The sequence below is a fragment of the Lissotriton vulgaris genome, chromosome 5 (assembly GCF_964263255.1).
Source record: "Lissotriton vulgaris chromosome 5, aLisVul1.2, whole genome shotgun sequence".
Lineage (NCBI taxonomy): Eukaryota > Metazoa > Chordata > Amphibia > Caudata > Salamandridae > Lissotriton > Lissotriton vulgaris.
The window spans coordinates 1,886,530,470-1,886,555,963 of NC_141693.1; the positions used below are offsets into that span (position 1 = coordinate 1,886,530,470).

The window sequence follows — 25,494 nt, forward strand, 5'->3', positions numbered from 1 at the left end:
CCCCTCCCTGAACACCTTCAGGAAGACCCTCAAGATCTGCCTCTCTGGCTAAACATATCTGCAGACCCCCCTCACACAGGTGGGTAGTGCGCTTACAATTCCCCTAATTGATTGATTGATTGAGATGGTCTGCAGTGTTTTAAACCCAGCTGAAGTCGATGAATGAAGACATCAGGGGAGACCAAAAACAAGGAATTACAGTAGTCGAGTCGACTCACAATCATTGCTTGCACTATCCACGGTCTAGTCTGAGCAGCAAGCAGAATCTTCACCATGGTCTCATTAGGTTAAAGGACCTTGAGGATAACTTATTAACCTGGCACAATAGGATCAGATATTGGTCAGTTTAAAAGCCAAGGTCCTGAACTTTGAGAATGGGAAAGGAGGAAGCCCCAGTTTGTCTGGCCAGAACTTAGCTTGTAAGGTCCTTGGAGAATTTGTATCACAGATCATGAAGATTACCATTTTGTCTGAATTTAATTTTAGTGAATTTAGTACATATACCAATCCTCACCCCAGCATTTGCTCTTTGAAGACTATCGTACCCAAAGCCTCAAGGGGCAAAGGCTCAGAATACCTACAGACATTGGCCCCAAACTATACCTCAGCCTGAACCCTCCATTTAGCATCTGTACATCCTATCCATCAATGTTCATTCAAGAGATGAAACGGATGTATAACGTTACAACGCAAACTTTTACAACGCCGACCGTTACAACGCAATTTTTACAACGCAGGATCCATTACAACGAACTACCTTTACAACGCATGTTTTTACATCGCAGATGCTATTACAACGCATGCAATTACAATGTAAGTATAGGTAAGTATATCATTTTTTTAAAAATTGTAAGTAATAATTATTAAATTAATGTAATTTATTAAAAGTAATTTTTTTTAACTGAACCCTTAAAATACCCCTTTACCCCTGTGCCCCAAACCTATCCCTAATCACTAAAGCTACCCCTGTACCCCAAAACACAAACCTAGCCCTGAAACCTAAAAATACCCCTGTACCCCAAAACACAAACCTAGCCCTGAAACCTAAAAATACCCCTGTACCCCAAAACCCAAACATAGCCCTGAACCCTAAAATACCCCTGTACCCCAAAACCCAAACCTAGCCCTGAAACCTAAAAATACCCCTGTACCCCAAAACCCAAACCTAGCCCTGAAACCTAAAAATACCCCTGTACCCCATAACCCAAACCTAGCCCTGAAACCTAAAAATACCCCTGTACCCCAAAACCCAAACCTAGCCCTGAACCCTAAAATACCCCTGTACCCCATAACCCAAACCTAGCCCTGAAACCTAAAAATACCCCTGTACCCCATAACCCAAACCTAGCCCTGAAACCTAAAAATACCCCTGTATCCCATAACCCAAACCTAGCCCTGAAACCTAAAAATACCCCTGTACCCCAAAACCCAAACCTAGCCCTGAAACCTAAAAATACCCCTGTACTCCAAAACCCAAACCTAGCCCTGAACCCTAAAATACCCCTGTACCCCAAAACCCAAACCTAGCCCTGAAACCTAAAAATACCCCTGTACCCCATAACCCAAACCTAGCCCTGAAACCTAAAAATACCCCTGTACCCCAAAACCCAAACCTAGCCCTGAACCCTAAAATACCCCTGTACCCCATAACCCAAACCTAGCCCTGAAACCTAAAAATACCCCTGTACCCCAAAACCCAAACCTAGCCCTGAAACCTAAAAATACCCCTGTACCCCATAACCCAAACCTAGCCCTGAAACCTAAAAATACCCCTGTACCCCATAACCCAAACCTAGCCCTGAAACCTAAAAATACCCCTGTACCCCAAAACCCAAACCTAGCCCTGAAACCTAAAAATACCCCTGTACCCCAAAGTCCAAACCTAGCCCTGAAACCTAAAAATACCCCTGTACCCCAAAACCCAAACCTAGCCCTGAAACCTAAAAATACTCCTGTACCCCATAACCCAAACCTAGCCCTGAAACCTAAAAATACCCCTGTACCCCAAAACCCAAATTAGATAAATGTTTTAAAAAAGATAAACTTACCTATACTTACGTTGTAATGGCATGCGTTGTAATAGCATCTGCGATGTAATGCCATGCGTTGTAAAGGTAGTTCGTTGTAATGGATCCCGCGTTGTAAAAGTTGCGTTGTAAAAGTAGTCCGTTGTAATAGTTGTGTTGTAACGGTTGTATACCGATGGAACATGGTGCCACAGCTTCAGTTGGTAGAATGCTCTCTCCTTTTCCTTGAGAGATGAACCCAACTACTTACAATTCAGGAAGCTCTTCAAAGGCAGAACTATCCAGACTTAATTTCTAACTGAACTCATCACAAACCGAGCATTTTAAAGGAAAAACATCCCATTGGATGCGAGTCTCCCTTGTCTTTTTACTAATCTGTACACGGTCAGCCGCAAAGAATTGTAAAAGTAACACTACTGTATAAAACTCACAATCAATAAAGAAGTAAAAAGTTCCATTTATTCCTCAATAGATTTTCAAAGGCATTTGTGTTTTAGGCATTTGAGGTTGTTTTAGCCAAGGTCTAACAGACGTCACTTCTACTGATTGGCAGGATACATCTCTTAAACATTTCGAATGAGAATCCTATGTGGTAGGGTTAAGCCCAAGAAATTAACGAAAAAAAAAAATATATATGTATTTTGCTCTGCAGCTCATGAAATTTGGGGCAGAAGCATTATACAATGGGACGCTATGTGGCATTGGCAGTGAAGGGTCTGTCTCTTTTGCTCTTGCACCAGATTCTGGAAACCACTTGGAGGTTTGCTCGGACTGACTGGAGAATGATAGAGGGTTGAGAGTGAAGTGTCTTGTACTGATGGGGTGTGGGTGCACGACCTCCAGACTCTTATATACGATACACAGCATCTGAAAGGCATAGCGTTGGAGCTTGACTTTATGTTTACAGATTAATGAGCATTAGGGTTTGACTAAAGGATGGTGAATGGTTGGAGGTTGGGTTGGAGTAGGGGTTACTGCTAGGGGAAAGTCACAGAGTAGGCAATTCGTTTTCCTAATATTTCCATTTGAACTGTGCCTTTTTATTTGTACACCCTGATTGTAGATACAAGTTTGTGCATCTCTGTGTTTATATTATTTTTATTTCCTTTCTGTTTCTTCTAGAGTGGAGATGGGCCAGCAGCTTCGCAGGTAACTAAAGACTGTCCTTCTTTTTGATTTGTCACTTCTTAATTCTCTTCCATTTCTTCCAGTTCCAGGACTGTTTGCAATAAGCTGCCCTTAAAAGTCTCCCTGTGCCTTCCTCTGATCTCATTCATCTCTTAATGTCAGATGCCCTCTGCTCTAAGAGCGATGGACTCTTTTTCTGTTCTGGTATTTTTCCTTCTTTGGCAATAGAGCACATCAGACCATAGAGCAGCTCTTCGGAGGAAAACAGACATTCAGCCCCACTGCTGGGATCTGGCCACTGCTGGGGTCTTTAATGATGCTGTGGTCTCTGTCACTGATGGGGCCATCACTGCTGATGGGATCAGTACCTCTGCTGGGGTCTGTAGTGCTGCTATGGTCTCTGCCACTGATGGGGCCTTCACTGCTGGTGGGATCAGTACCAATGCTGGGGTCTGTAGTGCTGCTATGGTCTCGTCCTCTGCTGGGGCCTTCACTGCTGATGGGATCAGTACCTCTGCTGGGGTCTGTAGTGCTGCTGTTGGCTCTTCCACTGCTGGGGCCTTCACTGCTGGGATCTGCAGCGCTGCTGCGTCTGTGGTGTCTGGTCCATGGAGCTCCTTCGAATAGAACCTGTCGACACAGCCATTTGCTGCCTTTGAAAGCAACGTCTCCCACTCTACGCAGTCCCTGTAGAGCCCCTGGCTGGATCATAAACCCATTTTGACTGGTTCTATTTTATGTCCTTGGTGGTATGTTAAGGCAGTGCTCCGTGCAAACATGTTTTCACACTATTATGAAAACACAGCTGTTCAACTGCCCAGTCCGGAGGAGGCATCTACTATGTGAAACCGTTTCTGCTTACATGCACAAATGCACTCTGCACAGTCATCCCCATTCAGCCAGCTCTGATGCACTGAACTCTGCCCAGTTCTTTACATAATCTGCCATTCTACGCATAGTCTTTCCCCCGCATCAATCTCACTCTGCACATCTACACTCTACACTGCTTACCACCTTTGCACTCCCAGTACATTATTTCCACCAACATCTACCCTTACCAGTTTTCCACTCCCAGCACAACCACAACTCTTTGATGCCTTCTGCATAGGGCTCCAGTCTCCGCACACCCGCTCTAGAGTGCTGCACTCTGAGCAGCCATACACTCCCAGAGGAGGTCTACGCTGTTTGCGTTCCTCTATACCTGGACATACTCTCTGCACATTTTACTTCTCTCTGCATATCTCTCCAAGCTTTGCACACCCCCCTTCCATCTGCACACCTACTCGGGAATGCTGCACTCTGAGAAGCCTCACTTTCTACACTGTCCTACACTCCCAGAAGACATCTACGCTACCTGCATACCTCTGGGCACACTCTCTGCACAGTTTACCATTCTAAGCTCAGCCCTTCAAGCTTTTCACACTTCCCTTCAATCCGCACAGTCCTTCACTCACAGTTCAGTCCCTACTGTCTGCTCAGCCCTCCAAGCTTTGCACAATTCCCTTCCATGTGCACAGTCCTTCACTCACAGTACAACAGTACAGTCCCTACTGCCTGCTCAGCTCTCCAAGCTTTGCACCTCCCTATCATTTACAAAGTCCTTCACTCACACTCCAGCCCTCACTCTCTGCTCAGCCATCCAAGCTTTGCAATCTCGCTTCCATCTGTACAGCCCTTCACTCACACTACAGCCCCCACTCTCTGCTCAGCCCTCCATGCTTTGCACACTCGCTGCCATCTGCGGTCCTTCACTCACATTACAGCCCACACTCTCTGCTGAGCCCTCCAAGCTTTGTGCAGGCCCTTTCATCTGCACAGTCCTTCACTCACTGTACAACCCCTCTCTGCTCAACCACCCCAAGCTTTGCACACCCCACTTCCATCTGCACAGCCCTTCACTCACACTACAGCCCCCCACCCTCTGCTCAGCCCTCCTCCACAACCCTCACCTCAGTTTTTCTCCATCTGCACAACCCGCACCACTACAGAATGCTTAACTCCATACATCCCGAAACTCTCTGAACAGGCTCCCGCTCTCTACACAGACCATAACTTTCTGTACAGCCCTCCGCTCTCTCCACCTCAGAAGTGGAACTAGGGGTGAGGGAGTTGCTGCAGCCCCTCTCATGTTATGAAAGCAGATTCAGGAAAATGAACCACAGTGATAACAGTGCATATTACACATAGGCCTGGGCGGTGAACTTCGGTCCGTTCGCGGAAGCTGCAGAGTTTTCTGCACTCTGCGGAGCCCGCAGAGTGCAGAAAACTCTGCTTCGTGATGTGATGTGCAGCAGAGTTTTTTTCCCCCCGCTCGCGAATGGTAAGTTCGCGAGCGTGATCTGCCGCTCGTATAGAATTTATATCCGAGCTGCAGGAATACCAGCAGAAACTGCAATTCGCACTGCACTCCGCCATCCGCGGAATTTCGCTGAGTTTTTTTGTAACTTTGCAGACTTCCGCATAGCAACACTCAGCAAACTATGCCCTGGCCTGATTACACCATCACTGTGCAAAAGAACTGACTGGAGTCTGTAAAGCTTAAAAACAGAACTGTTTTCTAACAAACCATTGCCATTTTGTATTGGTACTGACCTGTGTTTGTGTGTCTGTGAGTAAAATGTGAGACCTGAAACTTGGAACACCCTGGCACTGCACAGGAGTGGGAAAGCGAAAAAAGTGATTTCAGAGATTACTTTCAGCACACACATTTAAAAATATCTGCTTCTTCTTTTGTAAAGTGTGCAAATAGTTTAACTAAAGTTTGACCTCACAATTTTGCAGTGTTACTTGATCAAAGATTTTTTTTTTTAGAAAGGTCAACATGAACCAAACTACAATGGTGTACTTTGTGTGATGTACACCAGGCTAAAACCTTTCTGTTCTTAGACTCTTCTTTCTTAATCAGTCTTTTTCAATTGAAACTGACATAAGTATACAACAACAAATTGTTGTTAAACTTTATGACCTCAGAGCAGGTTCAATTAATTATTGTATATATTAAAATGTATTGTGCTACTTTATGATATTCTAGCAGATGTTCATGTGTGCTATTGATATTATCTCTTCACGTTTGTGGATCGATACGGTATGTGCATGAACCCATCCATTTATCACGCTATTTAAAATATTAATTGTCATTCAAATGCTGTTTTGTAGAACTATCCTGGTCTATGAGATTTAAGAAAACCCTTGTACTTTGCTATGCATAGGATGTGGAGGATATAGCAGCTCCCAGTCTCAACACGAGACTACGTGCTGCAAAAATAAGACACAAAATTACATCTAATGATTAGTTATGGAATCTATCAATCAATATCAATCTGGGGTTTGTTAAAGCACGACTACTCACCCGTAACGGTCTCAAGGGGGTGGGTGGGGGTGCAGGTTCCATTCCATCAAGGAGGGGGTCTGTCGAAGAGCCAGGTTTTGAGATTTCTAGCAAAGATGGGGAGCGATGTTGTGTGTCTGAGGTGGAGCGGAAGGGCGTTCCATGCTTTGGCCGCAAAGCCTGAGTTGATTGAAGGGTCCTTTGGGGTGCGTGGAATTTGAGTTGGCTGTTCCGGTGCCGTAGATGGCTTTCTATGCGTGGGTGAGTATCTTTTTTTTTTTAATAAATCTTTTTATTATTGAAAAAACAAGAAAAACCAACGGCAGATGCCTTACATCATGGAATAAGCAACAATTATACAAACATATGGCGAGTATTAGACGGAAAATCCCCAAGGTGAAAGCTGAATCTCAAGATGGAAGTGGCATGCGGCCGTATAAAATAGAATAAATATCAGTCCAACCATATCGACATTATTCACAAGTCCACCACCCATAGGAACAGGATTTTAAAAATACAGCAATTTCGAGTGGAAGGAAAGTGTAACACGATAGAACAATGGGCAAAACAACGACCGCTACCAGCTCGCAGCAATTAAAGGCAATACATTGTACAAGATCTCGTAAACACAACCACCCCTATGACCCGTCCACCCACCAAACAGGATAACCCCTCAGGAAGGCACCCAATATCAGGATATGCATCGGATTTTGAACATAAAACCGAAAACAAATACAAAACAATAAACCCATCCCCCCACCCTGCACCCCTGCATATGGCTGTCGCCTAACCCCAACTAGCAGTGTGCCTGTCGCCCCAACTAACTTAAGTTCTAAATATAGAAAATGGGGGAGAGCATTTCCGTACAGGCTCCCGGTCCCCTATCCCCCGCCAGTAACAAGCAACCCCTGCGATGAAAACACTATTCTATCCAATAAATATAGAAAAAGCAAATCAGGGGGAGCTGTAATACACCGCCCAACCCCCCGTGAGTCCAACAGTACCAAATCCCACATCCATTAAGGCCATAGTATCAAACCCAGTCAATCGAGCTCAGCCTTGGACCTTCCGATCTATCATGCGATCCCCTCCCGGTGGGACCACCGCGTCCACAGGAGAATCAGAGTGCGAAAAGAGTCCAAAAAATTTCAGTCCGAGACAAATCAAAAATGTTAATTCTTTAAGAAGCCCATCCGCACAGAAAAGCTCCCTCATTGACGGAAAGTCCCAATGCTGTTTCCTCCACAAGTGTACTGTAGCCAGAGAGGGGAAAGATGTTGTTGTAGTCCAAAAACAGTTACTAACAGGAGTCTCCGGGAAGGGAACGCCAATCGAATCTCCCACAGTCAGCAGTGATGTTAAGCGTAACAATACGTTCGAAGCACCAGGTTCCCAATCCTCCATTGCACTGACCAAGGGCTTCGGCATCTCTTGTCGCACAGGGTCCTCGTCCAGAGTCAAAATGGTCATCGTGGGAATCTTAGCTGGGTGCAGTTCTTGCATTGGAGCAGGGTCCGGTCTCACAAGCCCCGTCTCAGATAGGCCAGCAATAATTTTGTGAACCAGGGCATCCACATGTGAATGAAGTGCCCCAATGGCTCCCAATATTGTCTTCAGCGACGGGTCACGCTCTGTCCGGTCCATCTCTCCTCGCTCAGTACCAACCATATTCACTTCCCCCAGAGAGCCCGGTCTCTCTGGGGGAACAGACAAGAGCTGGATGGACGGTGTCGGAGGGCGACTAATCGTTCTCCGCGGTAGCGATCTGTACTCCGCTTCCGCGAGCGAAGACCCCGACCTACCGAATACCGGCGGCGGCAAACCGGGTCCACGGGACAGGGACCTCCGCCCGCAGCCGCAGTCGTGCCACATCACTTCTCCCTCAATGTTAGTCAATCAGAATGACCGCCGTCAAAATCGGGTAAAAACGACCTCCACTGCTATAGACCGGACCCTGCCTGATTCCCACGGCCGATGTTGTTCAACTGCAACCCGGCTGGGTCAGTACTCGAGGCCCCGGCTCTCCAGCTGAAGTAGGCCGCAAACTTTATCTCGACGTAACTCCATCTAGCAAGCCGGTTAAGTTCTCGGGATTGCATCCTCAGACTGTACACTGGTTCATCCACTCGGAGGTCAGGCGCAAAAACAGGATTATTGACAGGATCATCTGGCAGGAGACAGAGGTCGGCGGAGCCGGGAGCCTAAGCAGCCATCTTGTTTGCTAGCGTAGCTCCTCCTCCGTGTTTGAGTATCTTGAACATGATTCTCGCCTCGACAGGAAGCCAGTGGAGTGTGCGCAGGTGCTGGGAGATGTGGCTGTGTTTTGGCAGGTTGAGGACCAGTCTTGTGGTGGCGTTCTGGATGTTCTGTAGCTTGCAGGTGAGGTTTTTGTTTATTCCGGTGTAGAGTGCGTTCTGTAGTCGAATCTGCTGGTGACCAGGGCGTGAGTGACGGTCTTTCTGTGTTCGAGGGGGATCCATTTGAATGTCTTACGAAGGAGGCGGAGGGTGTGGAAGCAGGAAGTCCCGACAAAGTTGATCTGGCTGTCCATTTTGAACTCGCAGTCCAGGATGATTCCCAGGTTGCGTGCGTGGTCCGTGGGGGTTGGTGGGTTTCCCAGGGTGGTGGACCACCAGGTGTTGCTCCAGGCGCGAGTACTTCTGTTTTGTTGGTTTTTAGTTGTAGGCAGCTGTTTTTCATCCATTTGGCGACGGCTTCCATGCCTTCTTGTAAGTTGTCTGGCAGTGTTAGGTTTGTTGGATAGGGAGAGGAGGAGTTCGGTGTTGTCTGCGTATGACACAATGTTGAGTCTGTAGGTTCTGACAATGGGGGCGTGTGGAGCCATGTAGACGTTGAAGAGCGTTGGGCTGAGGGAGGAGCCCTGGGGGACTCTGCAGGTGGTAAGTGTAGGTTCCGAGAGGAAAGGGGGGAGTCTGACCCACTGCGTTCTGCTGGAGAGGAAGGAGAGGATCCAGTTGAGGGCCTTGTCCTGGATTCCTGCGTTGTAGAGTCTGCGTATTAGGGTGCGGTGAGAGACTGTCTAACGCCGCTGAGATGTCGAGGAGGATGAGGGCTACTGTTTTCCCTTTGTCCAGTAGGGTGCGGATGTCGTCTGTTGCAGCGAGGAAGGTGGTTTCCGTACTGTGTTATTTTCTGAAGCCGGATTGGGAGGAGTCAAGGATGTTGTGTTCTTCGATGAATGTGGCGAGTTGGCTGTTGATGGCTTTCTCGATGACTTAAGCTGGGAATGGGAGCAGGGAGATGGGTCCCATAAGGGAACGCATTTAAAATATCCTAACTGACATGAAGTTTAATCACACAAATGATGCATATTATTGGCAAGGCTTACCAAAAACTAAACCACATTATTAAGAGCTTCATAAAAACGTGTTATTATAAATTCCATAATGATGTACATTTAACATGACTTGGGTAGGTAGAAGGGTGTGTGGGTTTGTAAAAGAAAGACATAGTTCAGCTCTTCCTCCAGTCTGCCATTCTCCATAGATTCCCCATGGCATTGCCAGTTACCACCTCTGCCTAAGGTGCAATTGCGCAAGCCTGAGCGGTTTACATTTACCAATAGCTTTGTGGAATAGACAGCAGTGGCTGATGAGGTTTGTCCTTGTCTGATGTGGCACACTGAGCTAATGAAATAAACTGAAATGACATCCCTGAGTAATTGACAGTGACAGCAAACTAGATTTAAACCCACCTATTTCTATATTTCACAGTATTTTGAAGTACATTATAACATTGTTTAGCGCTAACAAGGTACATTGTTTTTACAGATGCACAGGTTTCCTTTAGGTATTATTTTTCTTATATGGCTTATATTTGTTCTTACTCAGTGTTTCACTTGCACAACTTTTCATTTGTAACAAGTGCATTCACATGTTCATTGTTCGAGGATCCAACTGGTCGCACAGTGTTTCTAATGGGCATGTTAAAGGTTAATGGGACTGCATTTGTGGCATTGTGGTGAATGGAGAAACATTAGATTCAAAGTTAGGCCGCAATCTGGGTATTATACAGACTAAAATAATAAATAAGTCTACATATTATCAAGAACAGAAGCATGGGTGAATGAATCTGGGTTATTGATAAAACATCACTCTGAGATTTGAGCGAATTTAGAACGAGTCAGTGATAAATCAAGATCATAACATTAAAGGGACCTTGGTATTAATGAGTATTTCCAGGAACCTGAACTAATTAAACTTAATGTGGATTCTTCTTCCGTTTTGTGAGGTGCCTAAACACCTGCTTCTAAGTGTTAAAATATAATGTACTCCAGACCACTGCTTAATTTCTAAAGTAAGTGCCAGAGCCCAAAACCCTTCTCGGGAGACCACTTCAGCTTGCACCACCTACAGTCCCTGCCAAATACCACTACCAACAACGCCTACTTAACCGGGACAGTCCCACAAATGGGACAATTTGGACTACACTAGGTGACCCAAACCTGCAAAAATGGCCGAGCACCCTGTTATTAATACTTTTCTAATCCTATATTGAATTGTTAAACTTTTTGCTCATGTGCTGTAATAGACTGACAGCGTCACCCGTTGGTAGTGAACTGTCATAAATACGTGCCAGAGTTGTGAAATAAGTAACTTGCTCAGCACCAGCAAACACTGGCACAAATTAAGCGCCTGCACTCTAGGGAAAGAGAAAGCACGTTTGAGTCATCTAGTGGGCTTGCCTCATTATTATTTGAGCGGGTAAGCTTGATTGCAATCAAAAATCTATGAAGATTTCTGAAGGTGTGCGGGGAACTGGAAAGCACAGAGCTTGAGGTATAATGCACACAATGCTCTCCTGCCTGTGATGGTCCTGAAGCTGTGTACTTTGTGTCACAAAACAAGAGTCTGGGTTTGAAGAGCAGAGCACTGAGTGTACCGTTTTGTGTTCATCCAGCGTTCCAGTTCGAGAAAGGAAGTTTTGTCGAGCCTCGCTCGATCGGTCTTTAAAGATTCTGTGAGTTCTAATGATTAAGATCTCCTGTCTCTCAACTCTGTAAAACCGAGAACCTCTTAGATAGAGAGCAAGCTGCCCATATTGGTGTATACCCCACCATATTGAATTCAGGGTACAGTGACATATGGTTCAAATGGCCATTTTGCACCCTATGTTTTACAACGAATGTCAAGATGGTGATAAGAAAGGGTATGTCACTTTCCACCAGAAAACAATTCGAACTTTCTACACTTGCTTCCTCAATTGCACCATAAGAGTTTATAATCCTAGGGACTTTAGAGGAGTGGTATTGTTATTCAGCACCCCCCTCTGAAATCATTCCAGCACCACTGCCCATCACCCTGCTCTGTGCTGCCCCCAGTCGGCTGCACAATCTTTCACTTGTTGCCACACAATGCTCCATTCTCTGTAAATCATTCCACTCCACATCGCACCACTGTCTATGCACAACCTCACTTTCTGCACAGTCCACCAACACAGCACAGCCTTGCATCACCCACGCCTGCACAGAACACGTTACTGCATAGCTCCCATTCTGCAAAACCCTGTACGTTACACTTACATATACTCTTGGTACAGTCCACCTTCCTCAAAATCGCCATCATTCGCCACCCCAGTGCTCAACTCTGTGTAGCGCTCCACGCAACTCAGTGTCCAAACACACTCCTCTACACAGACCTCTACCCTTGGTTCTACACTCCACCTAAGGCTCTGACCGCTGCTGTCTGTACAGCCCTACGTCGGAGCATATATTGCTGCTATGCACCCCCTGTACACTCCCTGTACAACCCTGACTCCCTGTCAAACTTTCTATATGAGCACACAACCAAATCAATCTGCACAGCCTTTAACTCTGCTTTGTTTTTTATCATAAAATGTTATTGTAATTAAATGTTTACAAGAAGAAACAAGGCAATACAAAAGTACAGTACTTGTATAGCTACAATCACATGACACCACATTTCTAAAGCATAGGTGAAAGCTATCCTTGAAGTAATGATACCTGTTAAAGTGGACATCAGACCACAACATGTCAAGTAAGGAATGTGTTCCAATTTTCTAGTCCTAGAGGCTTGGAAGTGTGCCAGCCATGGTACCCACATTCTATCACATTTATTGGTAAAGCCTCTGGTCTGCTATACTTTACTTTCCATGAGGGCACAGCAACACATTCCCTGGATCCATTCCTTAACAGTTGCGATCAAGCCGTTCATACCCAATAAACTGCAATTTGCTCCAAGACATCCCCATTTTTCCAGGAGACCCAGTAGGGCTATTTCCGGTCTACCCCCTATGGCCGCTAGTGTGCGTTCGATCTGAACCCAGAATTATGTGACGATGGGGCGCATCCAAATCATATGAAGGAGGGTGCCCTCAGTATGGTAATGTGTACAGGGCTAGCTGTTTTATCCATTTTCCAAAGCCTTTCCGGAGTGAAGTATGCACTCTGGAGATAGCTGAATTGGATTTGGAGGAGGTGGCTGGTATAGCCAGTTCATGGGGTGCCATCTTGGTTTCTCGCCATACATCATCTAGGGTCCCCGGGTCCTCGTGGCACACACAGCTTCTACAAAGGGGTCAGATATATTGGTCTTGAGAGAACTGTGTACCCTAAACATTCCATGGCCACCAATATTCTTCACAACCATTGTAGCTTGTAAAGAGTTAAAGCCTGAAAGCATTGACAAGTGGTCACAGAGGGGTCAAGCATATATTTAAGTTGTAAAAAGCAGGACAATGTGAGTGTTGTGTAGCGAGAATTCGATGTGAAGACCATTTCAGGACTTCATTTCCCATCTCCCATATATTTCCCAGTTTTGATATGCCAATACAATCCCAGTTGCTAAACTCAGAGACTTTGGCGGAACAAGGTAGGCAATCACCTAGCCACAGTGGGGTTTCTAGTGTGGGTCGTCTAGACCATCCATTGTGTTTCCAGGCCATATTCCGAGAGTAGTTTTTGTTATCTCCGTAAGTGGGTTCTGGAGTCTGGAGGTGTTCAGGATATGTAGGGTGCCCTTTTCAAGAAATAAGTTGAGTTCCAGTCGGTATGCAGGTCATCTCTTTTTCCCTTAGAGCCAATCGTTGTTCACCATGAATGGGCCGCCCAATAGCACAGGTGACTATCTGGAACTTCAAGGCCCCCCTCGTATGGTGAAAGAGTGCATTTAACAAAGGGATTCTGGGTTGACATCCCACTCATATAAAATCTCTAAAAGAGGCTCAGAGCTACTGGAAGAAGTGCACTTAAATATCAAAGGAGAAGTTCTGCGGAGTGTACAGCCATCGGAGGAGTGCACTCATCTTGTATAAGGCAAGTCTTCAAAGTACTGACATTTGGGGGTTTAACAACTTTTCTAGATCTCGATTTCTTCTCTTCATCAAGGGTAATAAATTGGCTTTCCAGGAATGTTGTGGGGATAGTGAAACATAGGTCTCCAAATATTTACAATTCTCCCTCTAGACTCGAAGTCGGGAGAGTCTCCCATATTGTGTTTTTATCTAGGAACCTAACTCAATATTTCTATTTTATGCCTTTGTGCGGTTATAATCAATAATGTCCCCATAAACGCATAAGAATCGAATCCATATTAAGTTGTAGCCCATGCAGTCACATTAAGCAAAGCTACTTCACCGGACTCCTAGAAAGCACAACGAGTTCTCTAAACAAACCAAACCTCCAGCAACCTGGGAAATCCCCGTTTGCTTTTGTTTTGATTTCATCCTAGAACTCCTGCGAAGCACTGCAAGAACGGCAAGAACGGCCAGTTCTTAGTGACATCTTTATTGACGTCTTATGTCCAAACCTTACGTCAAACCCGGCACCTTTCAGGTATAAATATACCAACGTTGCCTTAAGCAAACACACGGTGGTGATTTTGGAGCAGAGCAGTTATCTACTTGCCCGAGAGCCCAGCTGATGCGAGAGCCCACGGATGCTGCCCCTCCCTTTTGACGCGCTGAGAAAGACGCTGTCTTTTTCTCCAGCCGAGAAAATCCAGCTCCGACGTTTCCAGCCTACCCTTGCGGGTTTGCCGGGATATCGAGTCCTGACAGAGAGATACCAGACCTCCTGCTTTCTAAATACCAAGGTACGGAGCTGACTAAACCCTTGAAGAGAATTCTTGATTCAGATTCTTGGCATAACCAACTTAACTTAAACTGCTACTTACTTCCTCCTTCCCACGTATTAGGCTTAGGTCAGGTACACCGGGGTAGGCGTATTTTAGAAGCACCAGTTGAGTACGTTAGTCAATGTATATAAGTATGTATATATTTTATCCATTCTAAAGTATCTTATGGCTAAGAAACCATATCAATGCTTTTACAGTATTATTTCATAATACTCCTTTTACTGTACGCACTTTACTTTACATTAAGTATTGCAATTGTGGCAATTCATTTCTCTTGCATGAGAAGGAAGACTGCTCAATAAATTATACCTTTTATTGAAAACGCCCGTCTCTCTTGTCTCTGCATTCTGGTGAAACCAAGTACGCACGATTGACTGAGTAAAATAGCTGTCTATTGTTTTCTCACGACTCTAGAGATACACTCTTATTCTGAGGGAGCAAAGTTGTCATGTTATATGGTTGTCAGAAGCTAATCCCTTCTTGTCTATCCAGGGAGGTTAAACTCCTCCTAGTGACCTCTGAGCTAGCTGGCAAAACTTAAGTCTAATATAGTCAGTAGAGACCTAGTCGACCTCAGTGCTATGTCTACACTGCTGAGTATATTATTCCAATGCGCAGAGCCTATTGGGAATATAGGAACTACACTACACCCAAAGGTGACTCCCTCCCCCCTAAACGGTACCAGGATTGACTTCTCACAGTTAAGTGACAGATGAGACGTAGAGCCATAGGTCCCAAGCGTTTTCATTAGATAGCCTCCAGTTGCCAATGGGTTTCTCAAAAACAAGACAACATTGTCTGCGTATAGAGAAAGGTGGTCTTCTATTGTGCCTCTCCATTGAAGGCCTGCACCAATGCATCTCTTTTAATCCATTAGGCCAGTGGTTCGATAATCAGGGCGAACAGCATCGAGGAGAGGAGGCACCCCTTCCTGGTGCCCCTTAGGCTGGAATGGGTCAGACAATGCACACTAACACCACAAAGCTCTGCATAGAGTGTCTTGACTCCAGCCAGGATCCAAGCTTCAAAGTTTATTTTATGTAGGACCTGGAACAGCAACTCCCAGCTAACGTTGAATGACTTCTCAAAATGAAGAAGGATAAAGGCTAAGGGCATCAAGTTATTTATGTCTTGCCAGGGCTAGTTGAAGGTTTCTAATACAATGTCTAATTCTGTGTTCGGGCATGAACTTCAGCTTAGGGGCTGGGCTTAGGTGCCAATTACAGGAGGAGGAAAACTTCTCCTGGGCTCCAGCTGCCACACCCATAAACAAGAGAACTGAGCACTGAGGCACTGGTAGCAGTTGCGGCTTCTGGAGAGAGTGCTGTGGGGCGGGGTAGAGGCAGAGTGGGGGGGGGTAGTAAGCTCCGGAATACAGCCGAACGGAGGTAAGTACATAAATAAATAAAACGATTTACATTGTGCATGCTGTATCCCCATTTGGCTTTCACCACAAAATCAAGAACATTTACAACAACTTCGACGAAGACAACTAACACAATGAACCATCACCAGCCACCCCGACACCCTGAAGCCAACGTTTGACAGCTGGACAGCCCTTACCACTGAAAACACACTGAAGACGATGAAGAGAATCCACTCCGCGACCTCCACAGACCCCTGCCCCCACCACATCTTCAACAGAGCCGCCGACACCATCGCGCCATACTTAGCCACACCATCAGCCACTCCCTGGCAAACGCCTCTTTCCGTGACGACTAGAAACATGCCGAGATCAACACCCTCCTGAAGAACCCCTTGGTGGACCCAACCAACCTCAAAACCTACAGACCCATCTCCCTTCTCCTGTTCCCAGCGAAAGTCATCAAGAAAGTCATCAACAGCCAACTCGTCAACTTCGTCGAAGAGCACAACATCCTCGACTCCTCCCAATCCGCTTCAGAAAAACCCACCTCACAGAAACTGCCCTCCTCACTGCAACAGATGACATCTGCTCCCTCCTGGACAGAGGAGAAACAGTAGCCATCATCCTCCTCGACGTCTCAGCGGCCTTCAACACAGTCTCCCACCGCACCCTGCAGACTCCGCAACGCAGGGATCTGGGACAAGGCCCTCGACTGGATCCACTCTTTTCTGTCCGGCAGAACGCAGCGTGTCAGACTCCCTCCTTTCCTCTCGGACCCTACACCAACCACCTGCGGAGTCCCCCAGGGGTCCTCCCTCAACCCCACGCTCCTCAACGTCTAGATGGCTCCACTCGCCCTCATTGTCAGAACCCTTGGACTCAACATTGTTTCATATGCAGACGACACCCCACTCATTCTCTCCCCATACAACGAACCCAACACAGCCAAACACAACTTTCAAGAAGGCATGAAAGCTATTGCCAAATGGATGAACAGCAGCTGCCTACAACTCAACACCTACAAAACAGAAGTACTCATCATGGGCCCACACCCCAATACCTGGAATGACAGCTGGTGCCCCCCCGCCCCCTCGGAAGCCAACTCACCCCCAAGGACCACGCACGCAACCTTGGAATCATCCTGGACTCCGAGCTCAAAATGGACTGCCAGATCAACTCCGTCGCATCCTCCTGCTTTCACACCCGCCGCTTCCTGCGTAAGACCTTCAAATGGATCCCCCTTGGTCCTCAACCTGCAAAGACACTGTCATATCTCCCAGCACCTGCGCAGACTCCACTGGCTCCCCATCGAGGCTAGATTCACCTTCAAGATTCTCACCCACGCACACAAAGCTCTCCACACACCGGCCCAGCATTTCACGCACCCCCAAAGGACACTACGATCAGCCCAGCTCTCCTACGCCGTGGTCCCCTGCACCAGAAAGACCAGATCAGGAGGCGGCTACTTCTCCTTCAACGCCCTACTGCTCCACCTCAGACAGACAACATCACTCCCCATGTTCACAAGAAACCGCAAAACTTGACTCTTCAACAGACCCCCTCCTTGATGTACTGGAACCTGCACCTCCCCTCCTCCCGGCGCCTTGAGACCCTTATGAGTGAGTAGTCGCGCTCAACAAACACATGATTCATTGATTCGTTTCTTTTGGGAACAGCTCAACTTAAAAACAAATGCATTTCAAGACTCATTTCTAACAATCATAACTCACTCAGGGACCTTCAAAACGTCACTTTTTTTTCTGTGGAAATGTTTATACGAAGAGGGCTTCCTTCATCCTGTTATGTTATGTGTATTTGTATAGCAAGCTATTCACCCGTGAAGGCATCCAGGCGCTTTGCACGGGAAAATGGTAGCTGCCTCCTTAGAGTAATTATTCGAAAAGCCAGGTCTTCAGCTTCTTGTGGAACACAAGAAGGGAAGAGAAGGCACTGATGTGGTGTCGGGGGTCGTCCATGGCTTGGGGCTGTGTAGGAGAAAGCGAGGTCTCAGGCTGTTACTTTGTGGATGTGGAGAATAAGTGCAAGTGAGAGTCTGGCTGAGCAGATGTGCTTGAGAGGTAGGTGTAAGTTTATGGGTTGTTGAGGTAGGCAGGCCCTTTTTGTTGTAGTGTTTGTATGCGTGTGTGTGGAGCTTGAACTGAGTCTGTTTGTGTATTAGGAGTCAGGGACGTTCTCTGAGATGTGGGGTGATTTGGGTGCAGGCGGTAGGTTGAGGATGAGCCTTGATGCAATATTTTGGTTATTTTGAGCCTGTTCAGGAGCTTCTTCGGAATTCCTGTGGAGAGTGCGTTGCCTTTGTCAATTCAATCACTGCTGTGTATCTGTCTCCCTGGTGTTTACCGGAAGCGATTTGAATATCTTTCACAGCATCCTCAGGATGTGGAAGCAAGTGGAGATCTCTACGTTTACTTGGCCCATCATGTAGATATTGTTGTCCAGGATGATTCCAAGATTTCTAGTAGAGGTGGTGAAGGTGGGCGTAAGGCCGAGGTCTGTTGTTCCAAGCTGAAGCTTATCTTCCAAAGACCACCACTTCAGTTTTGTCTGTGTTAAGTTTGAGGCAGTTGGAGTTCATCTAAGTGTCTACCATGGTCATGCATGTGGCAAAGTTGATTATTGTTGTGGAACTCTTGTCTGACAGGGATAGTGTTGGACAGGCCACGTGAAGGGCTTGCTCCCTCCCCGCATGACAGGGCCCGAGCCCCGGCCCTCCAGGTGTTACCCCCGGAAGCGACCCGCACCCCGTCCCCTACGGGACTCCTGACCACAGACATCTCCGTATCATGGGGCCGAGCCACCACCAGCTTCATCGCCCGGCCCGGCCGCCATCTTGGACACTGCACCACGAGGCCTCGTGGCCTCAGCTCGACCCTAACCCTGGGCCTGGCCAGACCCCGCCATCCCGGCACCAACATCCACCCAGGAGGTGAACGGACCACTTGGCAGGTCAATGGGAGAAAGAAGTGTCGATGGCTCTCCCCCGCCAGGTGCCGATCGCCCCCAGCTCCCCCGGGCGCTGGCTCCACCCCCCTGCTGGGTGTCTGGACTCCCTCATCCCGGACCTCCCGACCTCCAAGTGCGAGGGTCCGGACATCAAAGGGCGCCAGACCTATAACTGGGGCAGCTTCAGAGCAGGAAGGCAGTTGTATCCTGGAGTCGAGAGACACCGTGACGAACTCATCCTTGACGGACTACTGGCGCTGCCGTAGCCCTGCCTCGTGACCTATTGTCCTACTTGCTGGCACTGCCGCAACCTACTGCACCCTTCATCCTCGTCGGGACCTGCTGGCGCTGCCGCGGACCGTTGTAACTACCACCTTCACCGGGACCTGCTGGCGCCGCCGCGGACCGTCGCTACCTACAATCATCTCGGGACCTGCCGGCGCTGCCGCGGCCCGTCCATCTAGAACACCGAGCTCGAGGATTGTGAGCTATCCATCATATCATCGCATCTACCAGATTGGTAACAAGACTGTCCCGCTACCCCCTTCCCCATCCAAGAGACTAGAATCGAGGGGACCCCTGAGTCCTGACCTCCTTGTACCATCCTATCGTACCTAAAGATTGCTTATAAAGAACGTAAACCTTATCTTTGTGTGGTGTCCTTCTGTGGGGGGGAAGTTACTCGTCTGTACGATCGCTGGAGACGGCTCTCCCCGGAGACCTCTCCTCTTGTCCTCGGCCGACCCTCCCGGTCCGTCTAACATTGGTGGCCAGTGGCGCGATCCGAATCAACGCGTAATCGTACAGAGAGTAACTCACCCCACGACTAAACCACAATGACAACCAAAGAAAGCGGATCCACCGAGAAATTCCAGAAGGAGAAATTGGAAGAGTACAACCACCGAGAGTTGAAACAATTCTGCATTGAACTAGGCATTGCTACCACCGGTCTGAGCACTAAAGACGATTTCAAGCACGCCATTGAGTCTTGGGCCGAAACCGGGGCCGCCAGACCCCCGGACCAAAACGTTGCAGCATCAGAGAGGAACACCACGGCTCCCGAGGAGCGAAGAACAGGTATCTCGCAGGAGGAGATCCAAGAGAGAGAAAGAAGCAGACTACATGAGTTAGAAATGGCACGGCTCAAAATGGACGGAGAACTGAAATTAGCCGAACAAAAACTGAACCTCGAACATATGCGACTCCGAGAAGCACAGGAAGAAAAACAGAGGCAAAGAGAGCTCGAAGAAAAGAGACTAGCGTACGAACACGAGCGCAAACTGGCAGAATTAGACCTGCGGAAGCAAAACAAAGAACTAGGGGTGCCCGAGCAACCGCGCACCCCAGGAGCAACAGAGAAAAAGGTCCACATCCCCAAGGATGTCGTCCGAGAGTATTTCCGAGATGACGACATACAACAGTGGTTCAAGGCCTACGAGATCGCCATGACCTCCCACAGGATCGACCGAAGTGACTGGGGAGCCGGTCTATGGGGGAGGTTCGTCAATGAAGGCCGCGATGCCCTGCTACAACTCCCCGACCATCTGATGACATCCTATGACCACATGAAGGCTGCCCTCCTCACCCGATATGGGCTCACACCCGAAATGTACCGCCAGAGGTTCCGAGACTGCACCCGGATCCCGGGTACAACGTGGGTGGAATACGTGAACTATTTCAGCCGAGCCTTCGAGGGTTGGATCAAGGGGTGCCACGTAACCACCTACGAACAACTTTTTAATCTCATGGTGTGGGAGCACCTCTCCAACAACTGCTTTGTCGAGCTCAGGCAGCACCTCCTCGACAGTAAATTGACTGACCCACGACAGCTTGCCGCCGAGGCTGACCGATGGGAGAGCACCCGAGTGGGCCGGAGTGGGCCGCACGAACAGAACAGAAACAACCAAGGTCAGCACCGTCCCCGAGGAGGAGGAGGAGGCCAGGGACGAGGAAGAGACACCGTCCCGGCCGCCCCCGCTGCCAGCACCCAGCCCCCGGCCAGCCGGGGCAACACCCCGATGCGCCCGGGGTTCCGAGCCAATGTCACGTGTCACCGATGCCAGCGAGTCGGCCACTACCCCAATGACCCGAACTGTCCACAGAACCAAACTCCGAGGCCCCGCCAGGTAGCTGCCGCCGCCCTGGGGGGAGAGCAAATCTCCGAAGAACAGGAAGAATGCGAACAAGAACAACAAGAGTGGGAACCGGCCGCCATGGTTCTAGCGTGCCTAGGGGGAAGAGACATGATCCCGCGGGCTCCCCTACCCGCCAACACCAGAAAATATAGTCAGTGGGTGAACATTAACTGGTGCCGGGCTGAAGCACTACGTGACACGGGGGCCAGTGTGACGGCCGTCCGCTGTCACCTGGTGACCCCAGAACAGATCCTGCCGAACATTCTCTGCCCCGTCCGTTCAGCCGACAATTCCGAGAGTCTGTGTCGGATGGCCTGCGTCCCCTTCGAATGGGGAGGAGTCTCCGGCATGTTGAAGGTGACGGTCCGAGACGATGCCCCCGTGGACTGTCTCCTGGGGAATGATCTTGAGAGTTCCCCGTGGGCCGCCGTGGAAAGAAGAGAGCACCTAGGGATGCTGGGCCTCCCGGACTGGGCGTGCGTAACCACCCGGTCCATGGCCGCCCGTGCCATCCCCCAACCTGAAGAACCCGAATGGCCAGCACCTCCTCCTCCGATCGCTCCAGTGGAGGACACCGTCCATACCGACCCCCCAGAGCCAACCCCCGAAGGGCCCGCTCAGCTCCAGGACCTTCCCGATCTGGCTCAGTGGTGTCAGGAAGGGGGCCCACCCGGGAGCAGTTCCGACAAGAGCAAAAGACCTGTCCCTCCCTCGAGGGACTCCGCCAGCAAGCCCTCGCCCAGAGCGCCGGGGACCCCACCGGAGCCCATTGGATCTATTGGGACAACGACCTGTTATACAGTGAACAAAGAATCGCGGAGTTGGGGGCCAGTCAAGTGTTGGTGGTGCCCCTCCGTTTTAGAGACTTCTTGTTAAATTTGGCCCACGATGTCCCCCTGGCTGGACACCTGGGACAAGACAAAACCTACAGTCGCCTGGTGACCCACTTCTTTTGGCCAAAGATGAGAAACGACGTCCTCAACCACTGCCGGTCCTGCCCCACGTGCCAGGCCAGCGGGAAGAGCGGCCGCAAACTCAAAGCACCTCTGCAACCCTTCCCAGTGGTCACCACCCCGTTCGAGAGGGTGGGAATAGACATTGTGGGACCCCTGGACCCCCAAACAGCACAAGGACATCGGTTCATCCTGGTACTGGTGGACCACGCCACCCGCTACCCCGAGGCTGTCCCCCTGCGGACTGTAACAGCTCCGGTGGTCGGCCGGGCCTTAATGGGGATCTTCTCCCGGGTGGGCTTCCCCCGAGAAGTCGTCAGCGACAGAGGCACAAACTTTATTTCGAAATATATGAAATCCCTCTGGCAACAGTGCGGGGTCACCTACCGATTCACGACCCCCTATCACCCTCAAGGAAACGGACTAGTCGAGCGGTTCAACCGCACGCTCAAGGGAATGATCGGGGGGTTGGAAGAGCCCCTCCGTCACCAGTGGGATGTGCTGCTCCGGTGCCTCCTCTTCGCATATCGAGAAGTCCCCCAGAAGTGCCTCGGCTTCAGCCCTTTCGAACTATTGTACGGACACCCTGTCCGAGGGCCCCTCAGCCTAGTCAAAGAAGTTTGGGAGATGGCCCCCCTGAAGTCCCCTCCAGACGTCTTCAAGTACCTCCTGACCCTACGCAACCAGACCCGACGATTCAGAGAAACGGCAAAAGCGAATCTTGAGGCCAGTCAGGAGGACATGAAGAAATGGTACGATCAAAATGCCTCCTCCATCGAATTCGAACCTGGCCAACAAGTATGGGTGATGTCCCCCACCGAACCATGTGCTTTGCAGGACAAATGGACGGGGCCCTTCAAAGTGGTCGAGCGCAAGAGCCCCGTCACCTATCTCATCGATATGGAGTCTCCCCGAAAGCCCCTCCGGGTCCTCCACGCCAACAGACTCAAACCCCACTTTGTGCGCTCGGAGCTCAGCCTCCTGATGGCTACAGACAGTGGAGCAGAAGAAGACTCCGAACCTCTCCCTGATCTCCTAAAGACCCGTGAGAAAGATGGTTCCGTAGACGGGGTCCGACTCTCGGAGGCCCTCACCCCGGAACAACACCAAGACTGCCGGGACCTCCTGCTGCAATTTGCGACCCTGTTTTCCCTCACCCCAGGGGTCACCCCCTGGTGCTTGCACGACGTGGACACTGGGGACAGTCCCCCTCTCAGACATCGGGCGTACCGCGTACCAGATCGGGTACGTGCCTGCATCCAAGAAGAGGTGTCAAAGATGCTCACGCTCGGGGTCATCGAGCCCTCGGACAGCCCCTGGGCCAGCCCGGTCGTGCTGGTCCCCAAAGCTGCTGCCCCCGGCACCACTCCTGAGCTTCGATTCTGCGTCGACTATCGGGGCCTGAACGCTGTCACCCGAACTGACGCTCACCCCATCCCCCGAGCAGATGAACTAATCGACCGCATGGGGGCTGCCCGCTACCTCAGCATCTTCGACCTGACAGCGGGCTACTGGCAGATCGGTCTCACGCCCCGGGCTCAGGAACGATCCGCCTTTTCCACCCCCGATGGCCACTACCACTTCAAGGTCATGCCATTCGGTATGAAGAACGCCCCAGCTACTTTTCAGCGACTGGTGAACCAGGTGTTGGCGGGACTCGAGGAGTTCAGCGCCGCCTACCTGGACGATATCGCTGTGTACAGCCGCCACTGGGCCGACCACCTCCACCACCTCCGAGAGGTCCTGCAGGCCCTCCAACGGGCCGGCCTCACCATCAAGGCCAGCAAGTGCCAAATTAGACAGGGGTCCGTGACCTGTCTCGGACACCAAGTAGGAAGCGGTCTGGTGGCCCCCTTCAACTCAAGATCGCTGCCATCCAGTCCTGGCAGCCTCCAGTCACGCAAACAGAGGTCCGAGCCTTCTTGGGGCTCACCGGCTACTACCGGCGATTTGTGAGGGACTATGGCAGCATTGTGGGGCCCCTCACAGAGCTCACATCCAAAAATCACCCGAAGAAGGTCAACTGGACCCCCGACTGCCAAGCGGCCTTCGAGAAACTGAAGGCCGCCATGTGCACTGCTCCGGTGCTCCAAGCCCCCGACTACAGCCGGGAATTCATCGTACAGACAAATGCCTCAGACCATGGCATTGGGGCCGTCCTCTCCCAACTGAACCCCGAGGGAGTCGACCAACCAGTGGCCTTCATCAGCAGACGTCTGTTGGCCCGAGAGCAGCGCTGGAGCACCATCGAGAGGGAGGCCTTCGCCGTAGTGTGGGCCCTCAAAAAGCTCCGGCCCTATCTCTTCGGTACGCACTTCCGGGTGCAAACAGATCATCGGCCCCTGCAGTGGCTAATGCAGATGCGGGGGGAAAATCCCAAACTATTGCGATGGTCCATCTCCCTGCAGGGGATGGACTTCACTGTGGAACACCGACCTGGCCAGGACCACGCCAACGCGGATGGGCTGTCACGCTTTTTCCGTCTCGACGAGGAGAGTCCCCAAGAGGATGGGTAACTCTCCCCACCTTCAGCTGGGGGGGACGCATGTTGGACAGGCCACGTGAAGGGCTTGCTCCCTCCCCGCATGACAGGGCCCGAGCCCTGGCCCTCCAGGTGTTACCCCCGGAAGCGACCCGCACCCCGTCCCCTACGGGACTCCTGACCACAGACATCTCCGTATCATGGGGCCGAGCCACCACCAGCTTCATCGCCCGGCCCGGCCGCCATCTTGGACACTGCACCACGAGGCCGCGTGGCCTCAGCTCGACCCTAACCCTGGGCCTGGCCAGACCCTGCCATCCCGGCACCAACATCCACCCAGGAGGTGAACGGACCACTTGGCAGGTCAATGGGAGAAAGAAGTGTCGATGGCTCTCCCCCGCCAGGTGCCGATCGCCCCCAGCTCCCCCGGGCGCTGGCTCCACCCCCCTGCTGGGTGTCTGGACTCCCTCATCCCGGACCTCCAGACCTCCAAGTGCGAGGGTCCGGACATCAAAGGGCGCCTGACCTATAACTGGGGCAGCTTCAGAGCAGGAAGGCAGTTGTATCCTGGAGTCGAGAGACACCGTGACGAACTCATCCTTGACGGACTACTGGCGCTGCGGTAGCCCTGCCTCGTGAACTATTGTCCTACTTGCTGGCGCTGCCGCAACCTACTGCACCCTTCATCCTCGTCGGGACCTGCTGGCGCTGCAGCGGACCGTTGTAACTACCACCTTCACCGGGACCTGCTGGCGCCGCCGCAGACCGTCGCTACCTACGATCATCTCGGGACCTGCCGGCGCTGCCGCGGCCCGTCCATCTAGAACGCCGAGCTCGAGGATTGTGAGCTATCCATCATATCATCGCATCTACCAGATTGGTAACAAGACTGTCCCGCTACCCCCTTCCCCATCCAAGAGACTAGAATCGAGGGGACCCCTGAGTCCTGACCTCCTTGTACCATCCTATCGTACCTAAAGATTGCTTATAAAGAACG

General features: G+C 50.0%; 1 protein-coding gene across 1 annotated transcript in view; it reads left to right on the plus strand.

Moving 5' to 3' along the window:
• Positions 1 to 25,494, plus strand: part of LOC147717628 (E3 ubiquitin-protein ligase TRIM39-like) — a 402,340-nt gene that overhangs the window by 116,298 nt on the left and 260,548 nt on the right. The window contains exon 6 of the mRNA XM_086924422.1: positions 3,150 to 3,176. Within this exon, the coding sequence (XP_086780548.1) occupies positions 3,150 to 3,176 (27 nt within the window). The remainder of the gene's footprint in view (positions 1 to 3,149; positions 3,177 to 25,494) is intronic.